General features: G+C 41.2%; 1 protein-coding gene across 1 annotated transcript in view; it reads left to right on the top strand.

Annotated features, from left to right (window-relative positions):
• Nucleotides 1–22,919, top strand: part of NFATC4 (nuclear factor of activated T-cells 4) — a 57,939-nt gene that overhangs the window by 25,032 nt on the left and 9,988 nt on the right. The window contains exons 2-5 of the mRNA XM_018563140.1: nt 2,432–3,524; nt 9,905–10,067; nt 17,444–17,643; nt 20,324–20,496. Coding sequence (XP_018418642.1) covers nt 2,432–3,524; nt 9,905–10,067; nt 17,444–17,643; nt 20,324–20,496 — 1,629 coding nt within the window. The remainder of the gene's footprint in view (nt 1–2,431; nt 3,525–9,904; nt 10,068–17,443; nt 17,644–20,323; nt 20,497–22,919) is intronic.

The following is a 22,919-nucleotide window of genomic DNA, read 5'->3' as shown; positions in this document are numbered from 1 at the left end:
TTTTTTCATATTTTTTTTACATTGAGTATATACACTGAATATATGCACTGGATATATACGTTTGCCTAGGCATACAAATACATACAGTGCAAACACATATTTATTTTTATATTTATGGGTAATTTCATCTGTTAAAATCATGTAAACCCAAGGATTAGGAATTAAAGTGACACTAAACTCAGGATTTCAATCTTAAAAATGCATTCAAGTACCTTAATTATTAACAACATGTATCTTATTTGTGTGTCACTCGGCTGTAGATCCTCAAATCATCTCTGAATTGGTGCTGGCACTGTCCTTCCTTCTGGAGGGTGGCTACTTTTGTTTCCCATGGTCCCTGTGCGTGTTGTAAAGTAGCCACTGCTCCAAGCTTGCTCCTGTGATGGACTACAATCTCATGTTTAGTTTAATAATTTGTATTGAGCTTGTAGTCTATCACAGGAGCGAGCTTGGAGTGGTGACTAATTTACAACACACACAGGGACCATGGGGAACAAAGTAGCCACCCTCCAGAAGGAAGGACAGTGTCAGCACCAATTCAGAGATGATTTGAGGATCTATAGCTGAGTGATACACAAATAAGATAAATTTCTGTTAATAGTTAAGGTACTTGAATGCATTTTTGAGATGTAACTCCTGAGTTTAGTGTCACTTTACACTTTCACATATAAAAGTCAATCAGTGGCCCTTTAAAAATGAAAGGAAACATACAGGAACAAATCACCTGCAGTTTTCAGATCCCTGTGCTGTACAACCTCAAACTCTCAGAGGGGAATGTATCACAACTGGAATATGCAGAATCTGGAGCAATTCCACATGGCAACCAATCAGCTTCCATCTTTCATTTTCAAAGCATAACTGAACATACTGAAGATAGAAGCTGATTGGTTACTATGGAAAACTGCTCCAGATTCTGTCTGCTCTCGTTTTGATAATTTTTCTTTTCAGCATTCAATAAACACTGCACTAAGTCCTCCACTTGTCATTGATATCTATGCATCTTTTATTGCATCCCCTCCCATCATTTATGGAAACTGTTCAAGCACTGTCTTTCCTGTCTAGTGTGATCTCCCTTTCTTATCTCTCAGGGTTAGAAGGAAAACAGCTTGTTTATTTGCTGCCCTGTTACAGGAAGAAAGTGATTATAAGATACCAGTCATTTCATACACTATTCATTATTTCTCGTTCCTCCCATCAGACATAGTTGCATAGTTACATAGTATTTGACGTTGAAAAAACACACAGGTCCATCAAGTTGAACCTTTGTGTGTGAGTGTGTGTGCGAGTGTGTGTTGTGCGTGTGTGTATATAAGAGTGCCTGTGTGGTCTAGTATTTAAGTGTATTAAAGTATTTAAGTATTGTATTACCCAAACAGTGAATGTAGTTGATTGGCTGCAGTCACTAATGAGTTGAGAATTTGTTGACTGGCTCCTCTGACAAAAGTCCGCTGAGTCTTGACCGACCGAGGACTTGACCGAAATTGAAACAGTGTGTAGCCAGCTGAACTCCCTCTGCTGGAAAGCCTGAACACAATGACATAGTGTATATCATGTTCTACCATGAATGGAAGCTTACCAGACTATTTTTGGTTTCTTGTGATATCACATGCAGCAGGCTTCTAAACCACAGTTTCTATAGAACACAGACCTCTTTGTAATAGTGCTATGTGTAATATTAGCCCTTAGGATTAAAAAAAACAACCATGACAGGCCAATGTGTCAGTAATAAGGTGAGGTGTCTGATAATATCTGTTTATTCTAACATTATGACAAAGGGAAGTGTTTAAAAGTGGCTAGAATGAATTAGAGAGGGGAAGGACTCTGGTTTATTGCCCCGATTTTCACACACTTTCTGCCCCTGTAGCCATCTGAACATTGTTATGAGCTAGACTCCTAATCTCTCCTGTTCGGGGTACATTGCCCATGTGTTCTTCTAGAGAATTTAGTAGGGCCAGGCAACAGTAAGACTGCAGTTATAATGGGATAGTGTACTCCATAGAGGGGAAAAAGGATTTCAAAGAGCAATACCCCGGTGGTAAGTGAGAGAGGTAGAAATGGGCAATATTCCCAACAGTGACAGAGACCATAGTATAAACCTTGGAAAGGATCACACCCTTGCTCTTTGACATAATTGAAACACGAACAAATTAACAATGTTGACTGGAGGTTCACTTTAATGCAATGGTGCAAATAGTAGTGGTATGTACTAATTTTTAGGCAGGAAACGGCTTCCATTAGCCTGTCCACTGTAAAAAAATTAACTGGGATAATTGAAATACTACACACTGTGCAGCATGCAATAACCAAGTCTTAGGAAAAGCCCATGTGTGGCTTTATGATATACAGTACATCTTGCAAATAGTCCTTCCTAATATGGAAGAAAAAAAAAAACAGTCACACTCTTACATGATATTTTTTTTTTCCTCTGCAGATCTGGAATCTGATGACCCTTCCTTATGTAATGATGTGACCACAGACACATTGACTCTGAATCCACCTTCTAGCAGTACCGCTGGAGGAGCAGGTGGTGGAGTGGGTTGTATGACAAGAGCAGGCATGCATTCACCACCTCCAAGACGTGCCTCAGATAATGACCTAAATGGGACATTTATCAGCCAACCATGCCGGTTTATTCCTCTTGGTGGATCACGTTTCCTTGAATGTCCAAGTATACGTATTACAAGTGATTCACCTTCAAACAGTGATGGAGAACAAGAAGAGTCAAGTAGGAATGATATTTGGGATGAGAAACCTCACCGTGATCAGTTGTTTCTCCCACCAGATCCATTTGGTTATCGGGACTCTTTTCTAAGCCCTAGTCCAGCAAGCAGCCATTCTTCATGGAGTTTTCTTTCCTCTGAGGCTTCTTCTTGTGACTCTCTCGGACAAATGTGTGAAGAAGTAGAAAGAGAGCTCAATGAAGCAGCCTCACGATTTACACTTGCTTCTCCACTAGGCTCCCCAAGAGGGTCACCAAAACCTTGGGGTGGTCACAATGATGAATTTTGGACAACTGTTCCCATTTCAGGTGCTCCTCCTTCACCCCGGGAAGAATTACTATCACCCTACCATTCAGGCCAGGTTTCAAGACCTACATCTCCTTGTGGTAAAAGGAGGTATTCAAACTCAAATGATGAAGGTGTTCGTCAAACCAGCTCCCCTTCCCCATCGCATTCACGCCGAGGAAGCCTAGGGGATGAGAACCTCTCCGCAGAAACAGAAGCTTCCCCCAAGCCCACTGATCAGAGCCAACAGGCAATGTCAACCTCTCTGGAGAGAGGCGATAACATTCCACAGAAGGCCAGAAGAACCTCAGCAGAGCAGACGGTGGCCCCTGTTAGGCCTGAGGAGTCCACGAGTCCTGGAAAAACCTTTTCTTCAGGTTCATCTGTAGGTGTAAATGATGAGAGTACTGGAATGTTCCCTCAAAACAGAAAAGATAATGTGGGGATGGATTATCTAGCTGTTCCGTCAGCATTGGCCTGGTCCAAAGCAAGAGTTGGAGGACAGAGTCCAATATTCAGGTAAATATTTCTTCTGTTTAAAATTAACCTGAATTTCCATATTTGTATTTCTACTACATACAGCACATGCTCATGCATACAAAAATCTGATTGTAAACTGTTCAAAGAAAGAAATAACTGAACATGATATCGAAGAAATATGTTTAATTATATTTTATTTAATTTATATTTAAGCCACTGTTGGGCTTAGGGTGATGATAATGTGTTTAAGTCTACATTAACATTTTCCAGTTTTGCCTATACTAGGCAATAGAACCCACGGTCAAATTGTTATTGTTGCCTGTGCCCCACATGAGGAAAACTCACTGTGGCAACCTGCCATGGTGACCATTGTCACTGGACAGAAATGACAGGAATAGAGTAAATGGCATTATCTTCCTTTTGATTTCAGATTACCTTTCAATTTCTGTAACATCTCTGGTACAAAAAGTGAAATCTTTCCAATGGGGACACAGTCAGCAGTAAAAAAAAACAAAAAAAAAAAACCTGACAGAGTCGGTATCATCTCTGCATTTTATCCAAATCAAATAAACGATTTTGGCTGGAATTCTACATTAAGCACACCTCTGCTTCACTGTGCAGGTTCACACACCATTACAGATGTCATCCATACAACTGAATGTTATTACAGTTCAGATCAGGGTTGACCAGGCTCCAACTCCAGAGCAGAACTCATATTTTTAGATAAACTCAACGGCTGGAAACGAGCAGGAGTTGTGTTGAAGCTGGAGCAGAGCTGAAATCAAAATAGGCTGAACTCCAAAGCTTGGAGTTGGAACTAATATTCTACAGCTGCTCCTCTCAATGCTTCTTTACATGACTGTCATACATTTAACTAACATAGATAAGAATTCAATGCATTTAGTAAAAGCAAATCAGTGGTAATTAAAGTGGAAGATAATAATTGGAGATACCTCCAATTTCCCCCCTCATCGTCTTTATGACATTCGCATACAAAAACACAGTCCTCACATAAAATGATCAAGGTGATTGTATTTGTTATTCACATATATACATGCTTAAAAAATGTGTTGCTAAAATGTAGGTTTTATAAGTGCTTTGCATGATATTGTGCATATATATAGCAAACCATATACTCATATGTTTATGTTTGGCAATACTAACAGTCATAATGAGCTGGGTAAAATAAGAGTAACAGAGAGCTAAAATACTTACCATTTGTACAAAAAATAAATACTGCTCCTCGCTCCCTCCAGTGCTGTTCATGTGACCAAAAACTCAGTTTGGTGTGATGACTCGCTGCCCGGCTTCCTGATTGGTCAATAACATGGCCAATGAGGAAGCCGGGCGCCGAGTCATTACCCCCCACCCCCCCGCCCCCCCGGCTTCCTGATTGGCCAGAAAGCTGGCTTCATGCTCCCTTGTCACCTGGTAACGAGGGAGCATGGAGGTGGCTTCCCGGCCAATCAGGAAGCCGGGCGCCGTATAATGACTCACCACCTGGCTTCCTGATTAGTTGAGAAGCTGGCCAATAAGGAAGCCAGGCAGCAAGTCCTTACCCGCCCACCAGCTGCCTGATTCGCCAGAATGCTGGCTCCATGCTTCCTCATCACCTGGTGACAAGGAAGCATGGCGACAGCTTCCCTGCTAATCGGGATCCCGGGTGGCGAGTATTTACATGCCGCCTGGCTTTCCTAATGGGACTTCCGATTTCGGTATTCAGTATCGGCGAGTACCGAAAAAAAAATATTGGTACTAGTACTCGATACCGAAAAAACGGTCTTGGTGCATCCCTAGTGTTTACATTAGAGGGCTGACAACCTGCCAAGGATCTGATGCACCAAAAAATGAAGGCTTCACACTGACATTTCAGGGCTGGCAGCTGATTCCTGTAGTTGAAAACCTGGTTACAGACAGCTGCAACTGCCCTCTGCCGCTCTTCACATGTATCAGCACATCCAGCAGTTACCTGCAGCTAGGGACAGATGACCAGCCCACGTAAATGAGACCTAATAGGAAAAGGACTAAGATTTCAATAACTGTGTTGTGAGGTTTTACATTTCTCCACAATGCTTACAAATACAGAGATGAATGAGAGCTTAATTTAAGGTATGCATTATCTGGGCACAGTTTCACTTCAAGCAAGGAAAGAGACTTTAAGCTGTGAGGCATGTATCTTAAAGGGACCATGTAACCTGGCCCATTCTGGGAAAGTTAAACCCACCCTCTGACTCACTTATATGTACCTTTACAGCACTACTCTCCTTCTTTCTTCTTCTGTCTCAGCCACAGCAAAATACCCAGTGATTCTAGGTACAGGGAAACATGCACTTCCTCCTACAATGCACTGCTCATGCCTACCAGCCAACTGCTAGGACCGAACACTGTCACATGGCAGAGGGGTTGATGTAATGGCTCGGTTTATGCTCCAACACCAGCACACACCTGGTATTTGTCAGTGGCTACAAGGAGGTAGGAGCATTGTGAAGTTTATTGTAACTTGATTGGGAAGGGCAGACATCCCGCTCCGGGAGTCTCCCGCTATTAGATAGCGTCTCCCGGCGCCCGGGAGAGAAACACTTTCTCCGCGAAAGGTTTACTCTGCTCTTTTTTTTCTGACATGGGGGTTGCCGTCAGTCAGGAAAAAAAAGAAAAAAACAGCATAGGAATGCATAGCTAGATTCATATTGGCTATTTCACTTTGCAATAGCCAATAGCAAATTAGCTATTGCACCTGCCCACTGCTGCTGTCAATAGGCAGAGGGGGACCTGAAGTTCTCCATCAGGTCCTCTTCTAGTGATTGACAGCAGCAGAGGACAGGTGCAAAAGCCAGCTTGCTATTAGATATTGCAAATTGAAATAGCCAATAGCAATCTAGCTATGTATTCCTATGCTGGTTTTTTTTTTTTTTATTCTGACGGTGGACCCCATGTCAAAATATTTATTTAAAAAAACCTGCAGATAGCAAAGAAGCAATTGCTTCCTGTGCTATCTGCCATCATCTCTTCAGGGGGGAGGGGGGGCAGAGGGCACCTCCCTGAAATGAGAAGGGCACCTCCTTGAAATGGCGTTTTTTCAGGTTGGGATCCCTGGAAGTGGGCTTTAAAGCCCAACTGAACTTTCAGTTAGATTGAGCTAAACACATTCCATGTGCATCAAAACAAAAGGTGTACAATACATAGTCTCACAGTTTTGCTTTTTTATAGCACCTACAACCTAGAGCAGCCACAGCCGCAGAGTAGAAAAGCCTGTAACTTTGCCTCTTTAAAACTCTTTAAAGTCAACAATGGCCTATCCTGACAGGTCCCTTCTAAATTAACAAAAGCATGCAGGTCCTTTAAAATAAGTTACAGCCTTTTTCTCTCCCTTTTTTCTATATGTCTACATAGGATCAGAGTTAAAGGAGAACTATGAGGTGAGTGATTTTCATTTACCTCATAGTTCTAGCCGACCTGTGACAATGAGACTGTCACAGGTCGGCTCAGTAGATCGGGAGGTGAGCGAACATATACCGGCGTTCGCTCACCTCTCGATCCTGTCACGGCTCTCTGCCGTGACAGGGGAGGGGCTGGATTCCCCCCCTCCCCGCTCCGATCCGCCAGCGCTGACTGGGAGGGGGCGGGTACAGCTGGCTCTGCCTCTAGATAGGCAGAGACAGCTGTCAGTCACGCAGCTGGGCGGATCCAGGCACAATTGTCGGGATCCGCTTCAGCTGCGGCGTCTCAGTATACAGCTCGCTACAGCTCGCTGTATACTGAGCCTAGGGTGACAGGAGGACGCTAGTTTATGTCCTCCCGTTACCCTAAGGAGAACTATGGGGAAAATACTTAACCCCATAGTTCTCCTTTAATGAACCATGTTATTTTGAGGTGTATTGATGTAATGCCAACACTAACAGGATGCAGTCAATGCATACTCAAATTAACCATTTAAAAAATATATGAACATATTTGTGCAACAATTACAACTTTATTGACCATTGTATCCCTCCCTGATCTAGCTATGGTGGTGCTACATAAACAGCAAAAAGGAGATCATGATATAGATGTTGTTGTAGTAGCACAGGACAGCTTTAGTGAGGATTTTAAACCAGAGCCATCATTTCTGAACTAGCTCTTATTCTGGAGCTGGGGTTTCAGGAGCCACAGGGAGCAAGAGCTGAGAGTGTGTTTAGGCTGGTGAGTAAGTTTGAAGGTGGAGGCCATCCTGGGCAGTATCTTACAGAAAGGGAGCACTGTCAATCCTAGTCCAGATGACTACATCAATGTCACCATAGCACCTAAGCCCAATCTACCATCAGGCCATTCCTCCACATCTATGTTTTACCTATAAATGTGTGTATCCCAGTTTTTTTTTCTTTTACTTTCCCTCACTGCCTCCTTCTAAAATTATGTGATATGATCAGAAGTGTACATTTTCATGTCAATTTGAATAACACAATTTTCTTACCATTATATAATGTATGTGTAGTCAAAAATCTACATGATTCAATATGTAGCAGCCCTTGGCCACACATGCACACTGTCCCCTGCTTTTTCTGATAGTCAGATCGATATTACTAGTAAAAGATACCTGGTTATCTGACCAGAAATACAGGTTAACCTTATTTCCTTCCATGGGCTGACAACACAGACACTGCTGCTTTGATATTATAACCAGGAGTGTCAATCCAAGTCCACGACTGCAATACAATGTGCCAATGTTGCCCAGGTCGACACAGTACAATCTTCTCATCTCTTGAATGCTACTGCACATGGGAAGAGTAATTCTGTGACTGCCTGCACATTATGGCGGCCCAGGAAGTGTCTGCAAAAAGCGATGATGTACTGCAGGAAGAAATAATGATTTAAAGGCCCTTTGCCTACTGATGAGGAAACCAAACATAGGGGCATATTTATAAAGCAGTGAATCTGAAATTCACCAACCATTCACTGCAGGTGTATCTTGATATTCACTGCTTTATAAACATGCCCCTTAGTGTTTACATTTGTATTTGAAGTAATACATTCTCAAACTTTTTTTCAGTAATGAATTCAAGTCATATGTACATTACCCAGTAAAGTATTTAGTTAAATCTTTGCCCCAGCAATTAGGGTCATCATGTTCCTCAACAGCTAGCTCCAACTCTCTCAGCTCAACTTCCCTGAACTTCATGTCAAGTACAACATCACAACGAACAGTGCAGTGGCGTCACAAGAGGGGTGCGGCCTGCACCTGGATGTTACCATTGGAGAGTGACACCAAAATGACTTACAGTCATTTTGGTGCGGGTGACACCCAGCCTCAGGACGCCCCTGGGACAGTGCAGTCTCCAGTAGCTGCTCATCCACTAGATTGGGGAAGGCAAGAGCAGGGAGCAGGGTAGTAACTTGCCTTGCTTTTGCTTGTGTGTTTGGGGAGATACACGCAGCTTACTAGCACACACAAGGGCGGCTCCATAGGTCCCTACAAGGGAAAGGAGCCACCCTAAAACAGAATATCAGGGCCAGTGCTCAGGGGACCAGCTAATTCTGCAGGAAGCTAAAATGTTTAAATATCAATTGCATTCATTGTAAGTAATTTAATCAAAACATTTTCACTTTAATATGACTTTAAAGTATTTTTTTGCCTTATCTCAATGCAAAATAAAATAAATAAATAAATAAACATATTTAGTACATCTCTGCAATACATGCACATTTCACCATGTTTTATCCCTTTAAACATGCTGCAGAAAAGTAACTGTTGATGTGCAATAGATAGTGTGCTTCTAAGTTCCTCTTTGACATAACCCCTTCTTGTCCACAGGCAGAGAGCACAGGAAGTTATCAGGTTACAAGATACTGGCACAATCAGCGAGTACATTTTGCACTTACTGCACACATGTAACAAAAAACGTTCAGTATATTCAGCAGGCCAAAAGGGGGCAAATCAGAAAAGTTTATGGTTAGAGGTTACATACAACTTAAGGTAATCTAACAAACTACAAATTGAGAGTTTAGATCTCATTTAAATTAGATGTATAGCCAGAACATTTTTTTTTTTGCGTTTTGGATAGTGTCCCCACTGGGTAGATGCCCCCTCCCTGTTTGTTCCCGTGACCACTGACTATGGATTTGTTACCAGAACAGAAAGTGAGGGTAAATCTTCCAATGGGGACACCTTTCTGGTGACAACTGTGTAAGAGGCATTTCCCTCACTTTGTAGAGTAGTCTCCTCTCCTGAACAAAAAGTGAAATGGCAACAAAAAATAAAAACATGGGTTCTAACTCTTTTCCTGCCAACCATTCCAACAATGTGCCCTGAAACATATTTGTTTTGGTATTTTGTATTGGAATTTAAGTAAACTATTGGCACTCCTTTATATGCATAGTGCTTGAACCTTTTTATATTGTGTAAGATATAAATACTAGTGTGTTATCATGTGGCTGTTATTCAGGTCATCCTCTCTACCACCTCTGGACTGGCCACTGCCCAGTCAGTTTGAAGGTTTAGAACTAAGAATAGAAGTGCAACCAAGAACCCATCACCGAGCCCATTATGAAACAGAAGGGAGCAGGGGGGCAGTGAAAGCTTCACCTGGGGGACACCCAATTGTCAAGGTAAGAGTTAAATAATACAAGCGATTTACTTTTTTTTCACTTTTTGAATGAATATAAAAATAATAAAGCTTTTAATTGCAAAGATTGTCAGGAATATCTGTATGTACGTTGTGATGTTTGGGGAATTAGCTGGACCGCAGGACCCGAACAAAGGGAAATATACACTTCTCCCAGGACCCATCTTCTGGCGTCCTGTACAACGTCAATATGTAAAAGCTATGTGAACTATAGAAGTCTACGCTTTTGAAAGTGTGCATTTACTATAGCTTGTGTAATAGTGCTGTGTCATGCTTGATGGCACATGAAATATTGAAACCATTTCCTCCAATCTTCCACATTTGCAGTGAATACTGTACTGTATAATAGGCAGGAGAATGAGGCAGACAAGGAAGGCACAATGCACCAAAATAAAATAAATAAAAAGAAAGATGATTTCAAATTCAGAACTGTGTTTAACTTATCTAATTAGGAAAGCAAACAGCAACGCTATAGTGCATTCATCATAACATAGAGCCTTTATCCAAACCTATCAAGCAAGCCAGGAGATGCAGAAAAGACAATAAAAGAAATCTAATAATTAGGGGTATTACACCCCTAGATGGTGCTGATGAGTATAGGAATTTCTATGCTCAGCAGCGCAATCTAGGGATGCAAGTAGGGTGCGTATGGCATCCGCCCAGCATATAACTTTTATAAATTGACCCCATAATGATTGATGGTTAAACAAAAAAAAAGCCCATTTGTTTAATGAAGTAACCATGTTGGACTAAAAAAATCTGAAAATGCCCTGCAATAGAAGAGGTAGTATACACACCTCAACATTGGACTAAGCCTCCTACCTTTGTTCCATTTCAATGCTGAAGCCTCTGCCAGGCTCTGCACACATGTAACAAAATACATTCTATGGTATATTTCACAGGCTAAAAGGGAGCAAATAGGAAAAGTTCATTGTTAGAGGTTACATACATTGTTAGCGGTTAACCTTAAGTTAACAAACTAAGCATTGTTAAAGGGAGTTTACATCTACTTTTCAGTATATGTATTGTCAACTGGGTAGATTCACCCTCCTCATTTGCCCTTGGGACCACTGACTGACTGACATGTTGGACTCTAATAAAGCTAAAAGTTCCCTGCAATAGAAGAGGTAGTATACACACCTCAACGTTGGTCTGGGCCTCCTACCTTTTGTTCCATTCCAATACTGCAGCCTCTGCCGGGCTCTTTAGCATTCAACATTTCTAGGAGTGCCAGATGCTTGTGTCCCCCCGCCATGCACTGTTTTTTTTCCTCACAAGAAACAGCAGTGACATATAGTTAGGAAGATAGAGCCATATCTGTGCCTCGTGTTTTTAAATTTCGTGTCTGTGGAGGTAGCTAAATGTCTACTTACTGACAGCTCTTTTTTGCCAGTTCTTTTCACCTGGTACGTGCCAATCTGAGATATTGAGGTCTGTAACCAGCAGGCTTCTTACAACAAAGGGGAACCTGAAAAACATGTGATAAGAGCCTAAGCCTCCACTTGCTGACTGGAGAGAGGATTACACTAAATTCAAATGAAATATTGTATATTTACCCAGCTTAATAAAAAATGTATTTTATATAGTCCTAAAGAAATAAATATGTACCAAACCAATATAAGTAGTTATAAATAGTTTGCAGTATGTTAAAAGCATAGAAGCAAACGTATGTCACATATCTAGAAGGCCCAGCTAGTAATGTGGTTGGGGGAAGGCTGTAGCTCTGTATAGCTCATTGGGTGACTAGATGTTTCCCAGCTGTTTTCCTTTCTTCTCAGCTTTCCCACGCTGGCTCTCTTCCTTAGGCTAAAGGATCTGACTGATGTTCTGCGTCTTCCTGTATCTGTACATTTCCCGAGGTTGGTTTACTAAAGGAGTAATTTCACACTGGTCAGTGTGTACTTCACATATCCAATCAGGTCCAGGAGACTTGAAATACAGAAAATTTGCCTGAAACTGATAGTGGCTACATTAAGAGAAACCAGATTGTGAGGAAGATTATTCCTTTTGTAAATCATCAGATTTTTGAATGGAATCTACCATCATCAAAAGATCTCTTGAGCAGACAACAATTCAAGTTGACATCAGTGTCCAAAAGTTACAGTGTAATATGAAAGTCACTACTAGGGCTCATTCTCACATGCGCAGAGGTGCATACAGCATGCAGAAGGACTTGGTTATGTGCCAGGGAGGTTGTGCATCTGTTCCTGTACACATGTGTGCAGAAAGATGCGTACAGCCGCTGTGTGTGTCAGCCTGTCACTGATTTTTGACAGGCTGCTGCACAGAGAACCCATGACCTGTAAAAAAAAAAAATAGTGGTGCATGTATTAGTTTTTTTCACCACAATGCAATGCACAGTATAATGCTACCACCAGGAAGGAAGTGCATTGGGGTGGCATTCAAATAAACAGCAACAGCGTACCTAGCATGCACTGCGTCTTAGTGTGCGCTAAACGCACTGCTACTGTGCGTTTAGCTCAATACTACGGTGTAAACCGTCTCTTAAAGTAGAAGTGACATAATCACTGCGATGCACATAGCCTGTCCCAGCGGTTCTCTCTCCCACTATAGGCTGCTGGTAGAAACCTACAGGGGGGCGGATACAAGACCAGTCGCCCTGCACAGAGAGACAGCAGCACTGACCGGTTTGTATTACAGGAAACTCCTGCACAATGCAAAGTGCAGAAATTGTATCTCATGGCAGTGTTAGTTTGCGAATTGGAACATTGCTTCCTTAATTTGCATGGAAGACAGGAAACAGTAGGTTCACTAAATGGAGATAGTTTAGAGGGTGGAAGGGAGTAGAAGTGGAGTGTTTCTCTAAAATTAGATCCGGACTTTGGAAGATTTTTCCATTTGTGCATACAGTATGTTACATAAAAAAAAAAAACACTTTGTATGCTGTGGTTTCCTGGAGCAAAGACGTCATGCCATTTGAAAAACAGCTTATGTATCATACTTCTTAAAGAAAAACTGTCCTGAAAAATATGCAGGCTGCCTTTGCTGAATTCTTTTATTGAAAATACTTGGAACAAATAGGCAGCTCATAAGTTCTGACATTAATTTGACTTTGCCTGTTGCATGCTTGTTCCCAGATGGTGACTTATAAAAAAAGAAGCTGGAGAATGCCAGGTGTACTGTTACAACAGTTGTATGAAAACATGACAATGCATAGCCATGGGTAATATTTATATTAATGTGAAGTGAGAATTACATAGTTACATTCCTTAAAGGAGAACTATTTCACTCATCCTCATAGTTCTAGCCGACCTGTGACAATGAGACTGTCACAGGTTGGCTCAGTAGATCGGAAAATGAGTGAACACATACCGGCGTTCGCTCACTTCTCGATCTTGTCACGGCACAGAGCCGTGACAGAGGGACTGGATTCCCCCCTTCCCGCTCCGATCCTCCAGCGCTGACTGGCGGAACGGACGGGGGAGGGGGCGGGTACAGCTGGCTCTGCCTCTAAATAGGCAGAGCCAGCTGTCACTCACGCAGCTGGGCGGATCCAGACATAATTGTCGGGATCCGTTTCAGCTGCGGCGTCTCAGTATACCGTGAGCTGTAGCTCGCGGTATACTGAGCTTAAGGTGACGGGAGGACGCTAGTTTGTGTCCTCCCGTTACCCTTAGGAGAACTATGGGGAAAAGCCCATAGTTCTCCTTTAAGCCATTGTTCATTGGCATCAGTATAGCTGGTTCATATACTGCCATCGTGTGGTCATTTTGGTTATTGCACCTCGTTTTCTCTATTCCCTCCCCTTGTGTGTGATGTACTGGCCTTCTTTTCCAAGTTGTTCTCTTGGCATCAGAATGGCTGCTTGTGTCATGGCCACATGTTAATCTGCTCGCATGGGGGGAAACATTACCATGTTTTGACCTGCAAATACTGTCTTTCTAATCATCTGTTGCATCCTGTTGTCTGCTGTAACCTGCTGCACTTAATAAAGATCTTCGTGGATGAAAAGGTATTTGGTGAGTTCAGCGATCTGATAAAGACTGTCCGCGGTGATTATATCTGCTTATACAGGCCAGGCATAAGAGATCTCAGCAAGGCCTATATTACTCATACAACGGTTGGAGTCAGAATACCAGGCTGCTAGCATTTTTAGAAGGAGATTAACAATGGGAGCCTTAATAGTTCTCTCCATACTGGTTTGCTTTATATTTGTATTTCATTATTTTTTTTACTTTAACTGGAAGTAATTTTGGATCTAGTTTTCACATAATTATATGCTTACTGTGTCATATAGGTTGCAGGGTTTCCCCACAGAGTGACTGAATAAGGGAGATGGGTACCAATAATTAGCATCCTTTCTGAAATGCTTCTGGAAGAAATGATGGAGAGGCTCATTAAAGAGGACCAGTCACAACTGGGCTCATATAAGTTTATTTTTATATAGTCTTAAATGACATCATAAAGCATATCATCTATAAAGGTGCTCTGTACGCAGACTGTATCTGAACCAACCTGTCTCAGTGTGGGACTGATGTTTACACAGAGATGGTAGTGCTGGACAAGGCTAGTCAGTTGGGAGCAAGCAATGGTACCGAGTCTTTTTTCGGTGAACAAGTGTTTGTAGGTCATTACCCATGCAGGGCAAGGAATCAAATTAATTTTAACGCCAGTATATGCAGCTGCCTATACTTATGTTTCTTTTGCTCCCCTGCCAATCTGTTCACCCAAAAGAGAGGCGTGACATACCTGGTACATTGTAATATGGAGGAGCATCTGACTCCCTGCCTATCCTTTTATATGACATATTAACGGAATTTCGTATTTCGGATATAATTCGGAAACTGCAATTCGGATTTCGGATGCTTCCGAATTTACGAATTTCAGGAAAATTCGTACGAATTTCGATTCGTAACGAAACGAATCGCACATGTCTAGCCAAGGGATGAACTAAAAAAGAACTTTTCAATTAGGGGGTCAATTGTCCTTTAAGTTATTATAATATATTATATTATATTAAATAGTTCTGCTCATTTTGTCTGAATGAAACACTTTTAGCTATAAAATGTGTGTGTTTAACATAAGGTTGGCAGGTTAGCAACAGTCATTTCTCAGGGGGCTTTCCAGCACACATGCTGGGATTGTATATTGAGCTATGCACGAGCAGCTCAGTGTAAAGTGGGAACGGTTTGTGAGTACGAAGGTGTGATTCCTTTAGGCCTTGTTCACACCAAATGCAGAGCAGTTTTGATCCGGTCTGCAACTGCTCTGCTCTGCACCTGCTCCGCGCGTGGTGTGAACAAGGCCTTATTGCAGAAAAAAAAACATAGTATGAGGTGCAATTATAAAGAATTTGCAGAGCTAAACGCCCTGCGAAATTGCATGTACATTTGTTGTGTGTGAAACGGGGCACAAATGAATGTTTTTAATATATTTTTGAATGCAATATCTGGAAAATACTGCATTACAACCACTAGATGGAGCGCCTATTTCCTACACTCCTCAACACCATCTAATGGCCATAATGCAGCATTTACCTGAAATCACATTCAACCTGGAAAGAAAATATGCAAATAACATTCCTTTTTGCTTTTATTTGCACAGAACAAACGTACATGCAATTTCGCAAGGTGAATGTTCCTGCCAATTTATTATACACTCTTAGTCTCAATAGTCTTGTGCAATAAAAAACCTTCCTGCTCACAAATTTAAAAACCTGCATAAAGTTTTGCTTTAAATTATTTTGCAATAACATATTATGCAACACTAAAACAAAACCTGAGAATGTACTTTTATTCACATCTGCCTCCATCCCAGCAGAGTTTGCTATTCAGTTTTCCTGCCACAGACAGAAAAACACGCACTTCAAGGCCAATTTGGTGAGAAGCCCATTAACCTACCAGCATGTTTTGGATTGTTGGAGGAAACCAAAGCACCCAGAGGAAACCCACATGAACACATGGAACATATACAAAGTCCACACAGACAGCAGCCTGGTTGGAATCAATCACAAAGCTCCAGTTCTGAAAGACATCAATGCTAACCACTAGGAAAGATTAGCTGATGTGATCCTTTCTACCACTTTTTTATGGGATGACCATATTCTTGCATTTTTTTAGTCTACATATGAAATATTGCGGGAAAACAGGGTTGTATTTCCACTTTGCACAGCAGTTATGCAATTAAACAGAAATTAACATCTGTGTTCTGAACTTCTGTTTCAAAGGAAATATGAGATATAAAAAAATTTTTTGTTGTACTTTAAAGCTGAACTCAATAGAAACAACAAAACTACACTTGGAGTGGGGCTCTCTTTGCATTGCAAGCGTTAAATGCCCATTTTTGTCCAACTTACCTTAAAAATCAGTTTTACTTACCCTTGCTCCCCCACCAGCTGGTGTATTCCTCTTCCCTCCGATGCTCTAGGTTGTGGGCAAGCTCTCGGTGTCCTCACCTACAATGCAGGACTGCTGGCCCAGCATTGTACATGATGACATCAGAGTGCAACCAATGAACAGAGCACGCAAGAGATGTAGTTTTGGAGGGTTGTCACATGTAAAGAAGGAGCCTGCAGGGATGAATGATAATGTACTGTAAGTAAAATTGCTTCTTTTAATCCTTTTCATGACTAGAGTTTTTCTAAGCCTAAACGCTCAGACCAAATTTAGCAGCATTGGTATGTGTCATTTGATATTAAAGTGACGCTAAACTCAGGAGTTAAATCTTAAAAATGCAATCAAGTACCTTAACCATGAACAAAAATGTATCTTGGTGACCACCTAGTAACCACCTTAGTAACCACCTCTCCAAGCTCACTCCCATGATGGACTACTATCTCATGTTTAGTTAGCTAATCTGTACTCAAGGTATAGTCCATCACGGGATTGAGCTTGGAGCAGTGACTACTTTACAACACACATAGGGACCATGGGGAACAAAAGTAGTCACCCTCCAGAAGAAAGTACAGTATCAGCACCAATTCAGAGATGATTTGAGAATCAGCTGAGAGATACATTTTTGCTAATAGTTAGGGTACTTGAATACATTTTTAAGGTTAACCTCCTGAGTTTAGTGTCACTTTAACTCTATGGCAAATGTTTCTGATTGACAGCAGGTCTGAGAACTAAGAGTACAAACACGGCTGCACAATCCTAATTCTCTAGTGCAAGGATATTTAACATTCTCACAGCAAGGGACATTTTACATTTGGACTTGGAATAAACTCGTATTGTGGTCATAAAAGGTTTAAGATACCCTAGACAAAACCTTGTTCATTCAAGGTGGAGCCCCACTGCAAGGGTAGTTTTGTAATTTGCCTAGAGTTCAGCTTTAAGAGGCTATAATTGTAAAGGTAGCCTACACATGGAAAATTAAGTTGTCCTATTTGATTCCCTGCAGCTTATAGGATATAATGAGAAGCCACTGACCCTCCAGATGTTTATTGGAACAGCGGATGAGCGTAACCTGAGATCTCACGCCTTTTACCAAGTTCATCGCATAACAGGAAAAATGGTGGCTACACCCAGCTATGAAGCTCTTGTAGGAAGCACCAAAGTTCTGGAGATGTCCCTTTTGCCTGAAAACAACATGTGTGCCAAGTAAGATGCATGGCAACATACAGTGGAAACACTGGACTTAAAAAAAACAGATATTTTTAATTAGTAGAATAAAATGGGGGCTCCTTGATCTATTAGGAAATGATGCCTTGACTACAGGAAGCAAGGCAGGATGAAGGTTGGTCCTACCTAAAATTGACCCCCACCCATCTATACAATATTAGTGTTTTACTATTGCCTGTGCTCACTGTTTGTGTGTGGGGGGTGGACAGGTTGTAGCTACATTCAAAGTGGAGCTAAACCCACCAATTTAAAAGAGAACTATGGAGTAACCTTTTTATCCCACAGTTCTCTTTAGGGTAATGGTAGGACATATACTAACGTACTCCCGTGACCCAAAGCTCAGTATATAGCAGGCTATTGCCGCAGCCCAAAGACAGATCCTAACAATACTGTTGAGATCCACCCAACTGGCTGATTGATAGCGGGCTCTGCCTATATAGAAGCAGAGCCAGCTGTACCCGCCCTGTACCATTCTCTGCAGGGAGATGATTGGGAAGTGAGCGAGCGACGGTATGTGTTCACTCACTTCCCGAATTACAGAGCCCACCTGTGACAGCTTCACACTACGGCTCTAACTATGAGGATGAGTGTAAATCACTCACCCCATAGTTCTCCTTTAACTGTTTTCCAAAACAGACACATCCATGGAATCCCTCTAGTGATAATTGTCAAAGTGCACCATGGCAACTGCAGATCTAACCAGAGGCTAATATGGTGCCATCATTGGCTGTAAAAAATAAGAGGCTTTAATTCCACTTTAAGGGGTGGGGAGTACTGACCTGAAGCTGCACCAGGCACCAGGAATCACACGGTTTCTCTTGCTGTTCCAACTTTATTAAGGATTTTACCATCCCAGAGTTTAAATACACCCTGTGAGTTTGGTTAGTCAGATGCCTATCTTGAACTTGTGGTTAAGACAGGTGGTTATGTGATGATAATTAGGGGCTCACAGTTTATTTCTGACTGGCACCAAGTTCCTTTTAAAGTACATCAAAAGGCAAATCTTTTTTTTTTTTTTTTGGTTAGCGCAGTGGGGGGTAACTATTGTCTCTGAGGCTGAAAGTAAAGGACAAATCCCAAATTTTGAATTGGCATCAGAACAGGAATAGAGGGGTAATCATCCAACAGGCACACTTCTTCTGGTGACAACTGTCTAATTGGAAATCTCTAGAATGGGACACAGCAAAGAATCTGACAGGGGTTTAATTCTTCTCTACTCTATCATTACAAGAAAAAGCTGAACTCCAGGAAAGATCTTTTATGGATAATTACATTGGTCCAGCTTGGCTCAATTTCAGTATCTATAACTGATCTCAGGAGGGCCGCTGGGGTTCCTAAAAATCACTTTATTAGCCAGCACTACATATACTCAACGGTGGACTCTTCTGGCTTCAACTCCAGTGGCTTCCCCTCTGCTCTGAAAACACAGGTAGTCGCTTGCTGAGAAACGCTGCCATGCAGAGAACTCTTGTATTTTTTTCAATGCATACATGGCATACTATGATGCGTCGATTGGAGAGGAGGGATGGCTGACATCAAGGGCTGACATCAAGATCTCCACCTCGTCCAGCCAGAGAATGGCTTGTGCTCAGTGTACAAAGAGGAAGCCACTGCAGCCGTAGCTGGAAGAGACCAGCGCTGACTATATGTAGCACTGAATAATAAAGTGAATTTAGCATCCCCAACGGCCCAGAAAATCCATGTTTTAGTATCCATAAAACATAATTCCTGGAGTTCAGCTTTAAATGTAATGTAAATCTAATATGTTGGTTTGCTTGTAAGCTGCAATACAAGTTGCTGTTTTTACCAATAAGGCTACGACCTTGCACTTCCAACACAGCAACCACTCTAATGTTATTTGGCAGAAAGGCATATGAAGTCTTTCTGGGGACTGAGAACATGCCTCCCAATTTTCTGAGATGAGAAAGAGGAAAGAGGGACACCTTCTAGCACAATCGTGGGAATTTATCAAAACTGGAGCAGACAGAATCTGGGTCATTTGCCTATAGTAATCAATCAGCTTCTCTCTTCAGTTTGTTTCGTTAAGCTTTGAAAATGAAATATAGAAGCTGATTCTGTGTGCTCCAGTTTTGATACATTCCCCACCCCCAGTTTATATAGGCAATAACTGCCATGCCCCTAGTTATACGGACCATTAAGAAAGTATGAGACAAATATGATTGGTTCAAGCTATAGTTGTTGTTTTTTTTTCTTGATTACTTTTCATTTATACTGACTTTGCCAAATTGCAAACCAGATAATTGGGAGATAGGATTAAGGTTTTAGTGCATAATAACACATTTGGTATTTAAATAGAACCTTTTGATAGACATCTGTACATCAGACCAATAAGGCCGACAACTGAGAAGGAAAGAGGGATTTGGTTTCACAAGAGGAACAATTGGGAGGTATGTGTGAATCTGTGGATATCTTATGCCTATGCTTCTCAGCAGTCAGGACATGACTATAATGACTACAATTATATAAAAATATCAGTTATTTTAAAATAAACCTTTTTTTCATGATACATATAGCAACCAATAAAAGAGTTTGAGTGGTTGCTAAGAGCACCAGAAACAGATCTTTTTTTCATATACATCTATAAATATGCGTCTTGAAGTGATGCTGTAAATGACTGATAAATATGTCTATGTTCCAGTATAGACTGCGCCGGAATTCTAAAGCTCCGAAATTCAGACATTGAGCTCCGGAAGGGTGAGACAGACATTGGCCGAAAGAACACGCGTGTTCGACTTGTGTTTCGTGTGCATATTCCACAGGGTGGTGGGAAAGGAGTTTCTCTACAAGTGGCGTCTGTACCTATAGAGTGCTGTAAGTAAAACTAATGATATTCTGTTACAGGTCTATCCTTGCCAGTATTCTAATAATCCATAGTCATGCCAGTTTTACAGTATGCAACCTGCATGCAACCTGTAAAAAGAGGGCATTTTTTGAGAAATAGGTCTACCATCCTTTTTCAACCGTTTGCCTAAGAGGAACCCCTAAACATAAGAATGAAATCTCCTACACCACACTCACCGCTTCCCCAAACACTATCACACTAGGCTCTGTTTGCCATGTGTATGGCTGTGTTAATGTAGATGCAGCTCTAGTGTACAGTATATAAAAACGAATAGGGGATGTGCAGTATATGTGAAAGCTGAATCTCAAGTTCCATTTGTGCATTTTATACTAGATAATATCATTTTCTGCCATGTGGTTTGGAGAATTCAGAAAATCCCAAATATCTCTCTCTATCATGTTGTTTATGCTGCATGATCCCTTTTTACTGCAGTATAGTTATAGTAAATGATTGTCCAGAATGCCTGGGTTTTTCAGAAATAGGATCTGTTTGATGTATGGAGCACTATAGGGCTGATTTACAAAAACTGCAGCTAAAGCAGTTCACAGCAAAAAGTAAATTTGGACCTGTAGATGGCTTCCATACAGCCAGTAAATCTGTTTTTCTAAAAGCAATTTTCATCATAATTTTTATAAAAACATGATTTTTGTTTAAGGACATCTGTATTAAGTGAAATGCATAGGCTTTAATTGCTAACTTTCTTCTTCAACAGAAAAAAAAAATTACCACACCATGAAATTCATACCAGCAACATGTTCCTGTTCAATAACAGGATGCAATTCCACAGTCATTGGCTGGTCAATTAATTTAAAGCCTGGACAGACTGATCCACTGGCTGATGTTGACTGTATGGTTTTGGCACAAGAACTATGCATTCACAGTTGACTGTCAGATATAACTATTAAGGTACTTCCTTATATTGATGGTCAGGGGTTGATGTAAGTGGTCACTTACCTGACTACTGATCCCACACTGCTGGCTCTTGCATTGACGTCGGCCGATTGCTGGTGCCAGTACTCATAAAAGTTGTCCTGTACAACTATATATAAGTTGTAGCAAAACTTTGCAGTTGTTTACCTTCTAATGGCTGCTCTACTCAGTTGATTAGAGTAGTGGCAGATAAAGATAATATTGGAAACCAGGAGACCAAAGTGTGGAAAATTATCTTTTTTTGAATTTGAAACAGAATGTGATAACTATTATATTAGACCTTTACCTTTAAACACCCAGACCATTACCAACATTAAAACTTTAACCAAACCATGTGCTCAGTCCTTATGAACTTAAAGTGACATTAAACCCTCAGATTTTTTAACATAAAACCAATACTGTAATGTGTGCCTTACTGTAATCCAAGGTAGTTTCCCTTCTCTTTGCTGCTCTTCCTTTTAAATCTGTATCTCTTCTCATGCTGGGCAGAACTTCTGTTTTGCAGCAGACTGCCTTGTCTCTGAAATGGATACATGGTGTCTGTGTGCAGGTTAACAACCTGAGCCAGCACTACAGGAAGTGGCACTCAGCTGCAAAGGGAAGTTCTCCCCCAGCATGAGAAGACATGATGATTTAAAAGGAAGAGCAGCAAAGAGAATGGAAACTACCATGGATTACAGTAAGGCACACATTACAGTATTTGTTTATGTAAAAAAATCTGAGGGTTTAATGTCACTTTAAATATAATGTAACTGTACCATACCACCCGTTACCACTAAAAGCGATGGCCACCTGTAAACGTGGGTAACAATAGCTCAGTCTTTATGGACTTGAGCACCAAGTATCTGTATCTGACCACCAGGTACCGCCAGAAACACTGTCCACCCAAAAAGGTGGGTGGCAATAGCTCAGTCTTTATGAACTCGAGCACCAAGCAACTTTACCATACCACCAGAAACACATACAGAGGTGAGTGACAATGCCCTCAATAAACTTGAAGCTGTTACAAAGGAGGGAAGGGAGGAAAATAACAGCCAGATTGAATGTCCAAACTATTCCAAAACCACAGATGTTGCAGACTAATAAATAAACTTACATTATATAAAACAAAATATTTTAACGACCAAACTGGTTTCCAAAAATGGCAATGCAAAGTTCCATAATTCTAAAAATGAAATATGGTTCTTAAGCACCAAAGAGGAATTTCTGAAGCTATGAATAAAAACTGGTATATTGCGCTTAAATAGTGTTAAAACTAATTCTTACTGGCCAACAGAAATGGCAGAAAGGGAAATAAAAAAGGCATATCCTTCCTGTGGCCCAGTGTTCAGAGGCAGCACTGCGGTAACTGTCAGCAAAAAGAAAACTTAAAGTACCAACCTGTTTATTGTCCATAATTGGGCCTAAAATGATCGGTTACACAAGCAATTAAAGTAAACCTGACATAAAAATTAAATTCCAA

Source organism: Nanorana parkeri, unplaced genomic scaffold (assembly GCF_000935625.1).
Source record: "Nanorana parkeri isolate BGI_ZX_2015 unplaced genomic scaffold, ASM93562v1 scaffold635, whole genome shotgun sequence".
In the NCBI taxonomy this organism is placed as follows: Eukaryota; Metazoa; Chordata; class Amphibia; order Anura; family Dicroglossidae; genus Nanorana; species Nanorana parkeri.
This window is presented reverse-complemented; position numbering and strand designations above follow the sequence as displayed.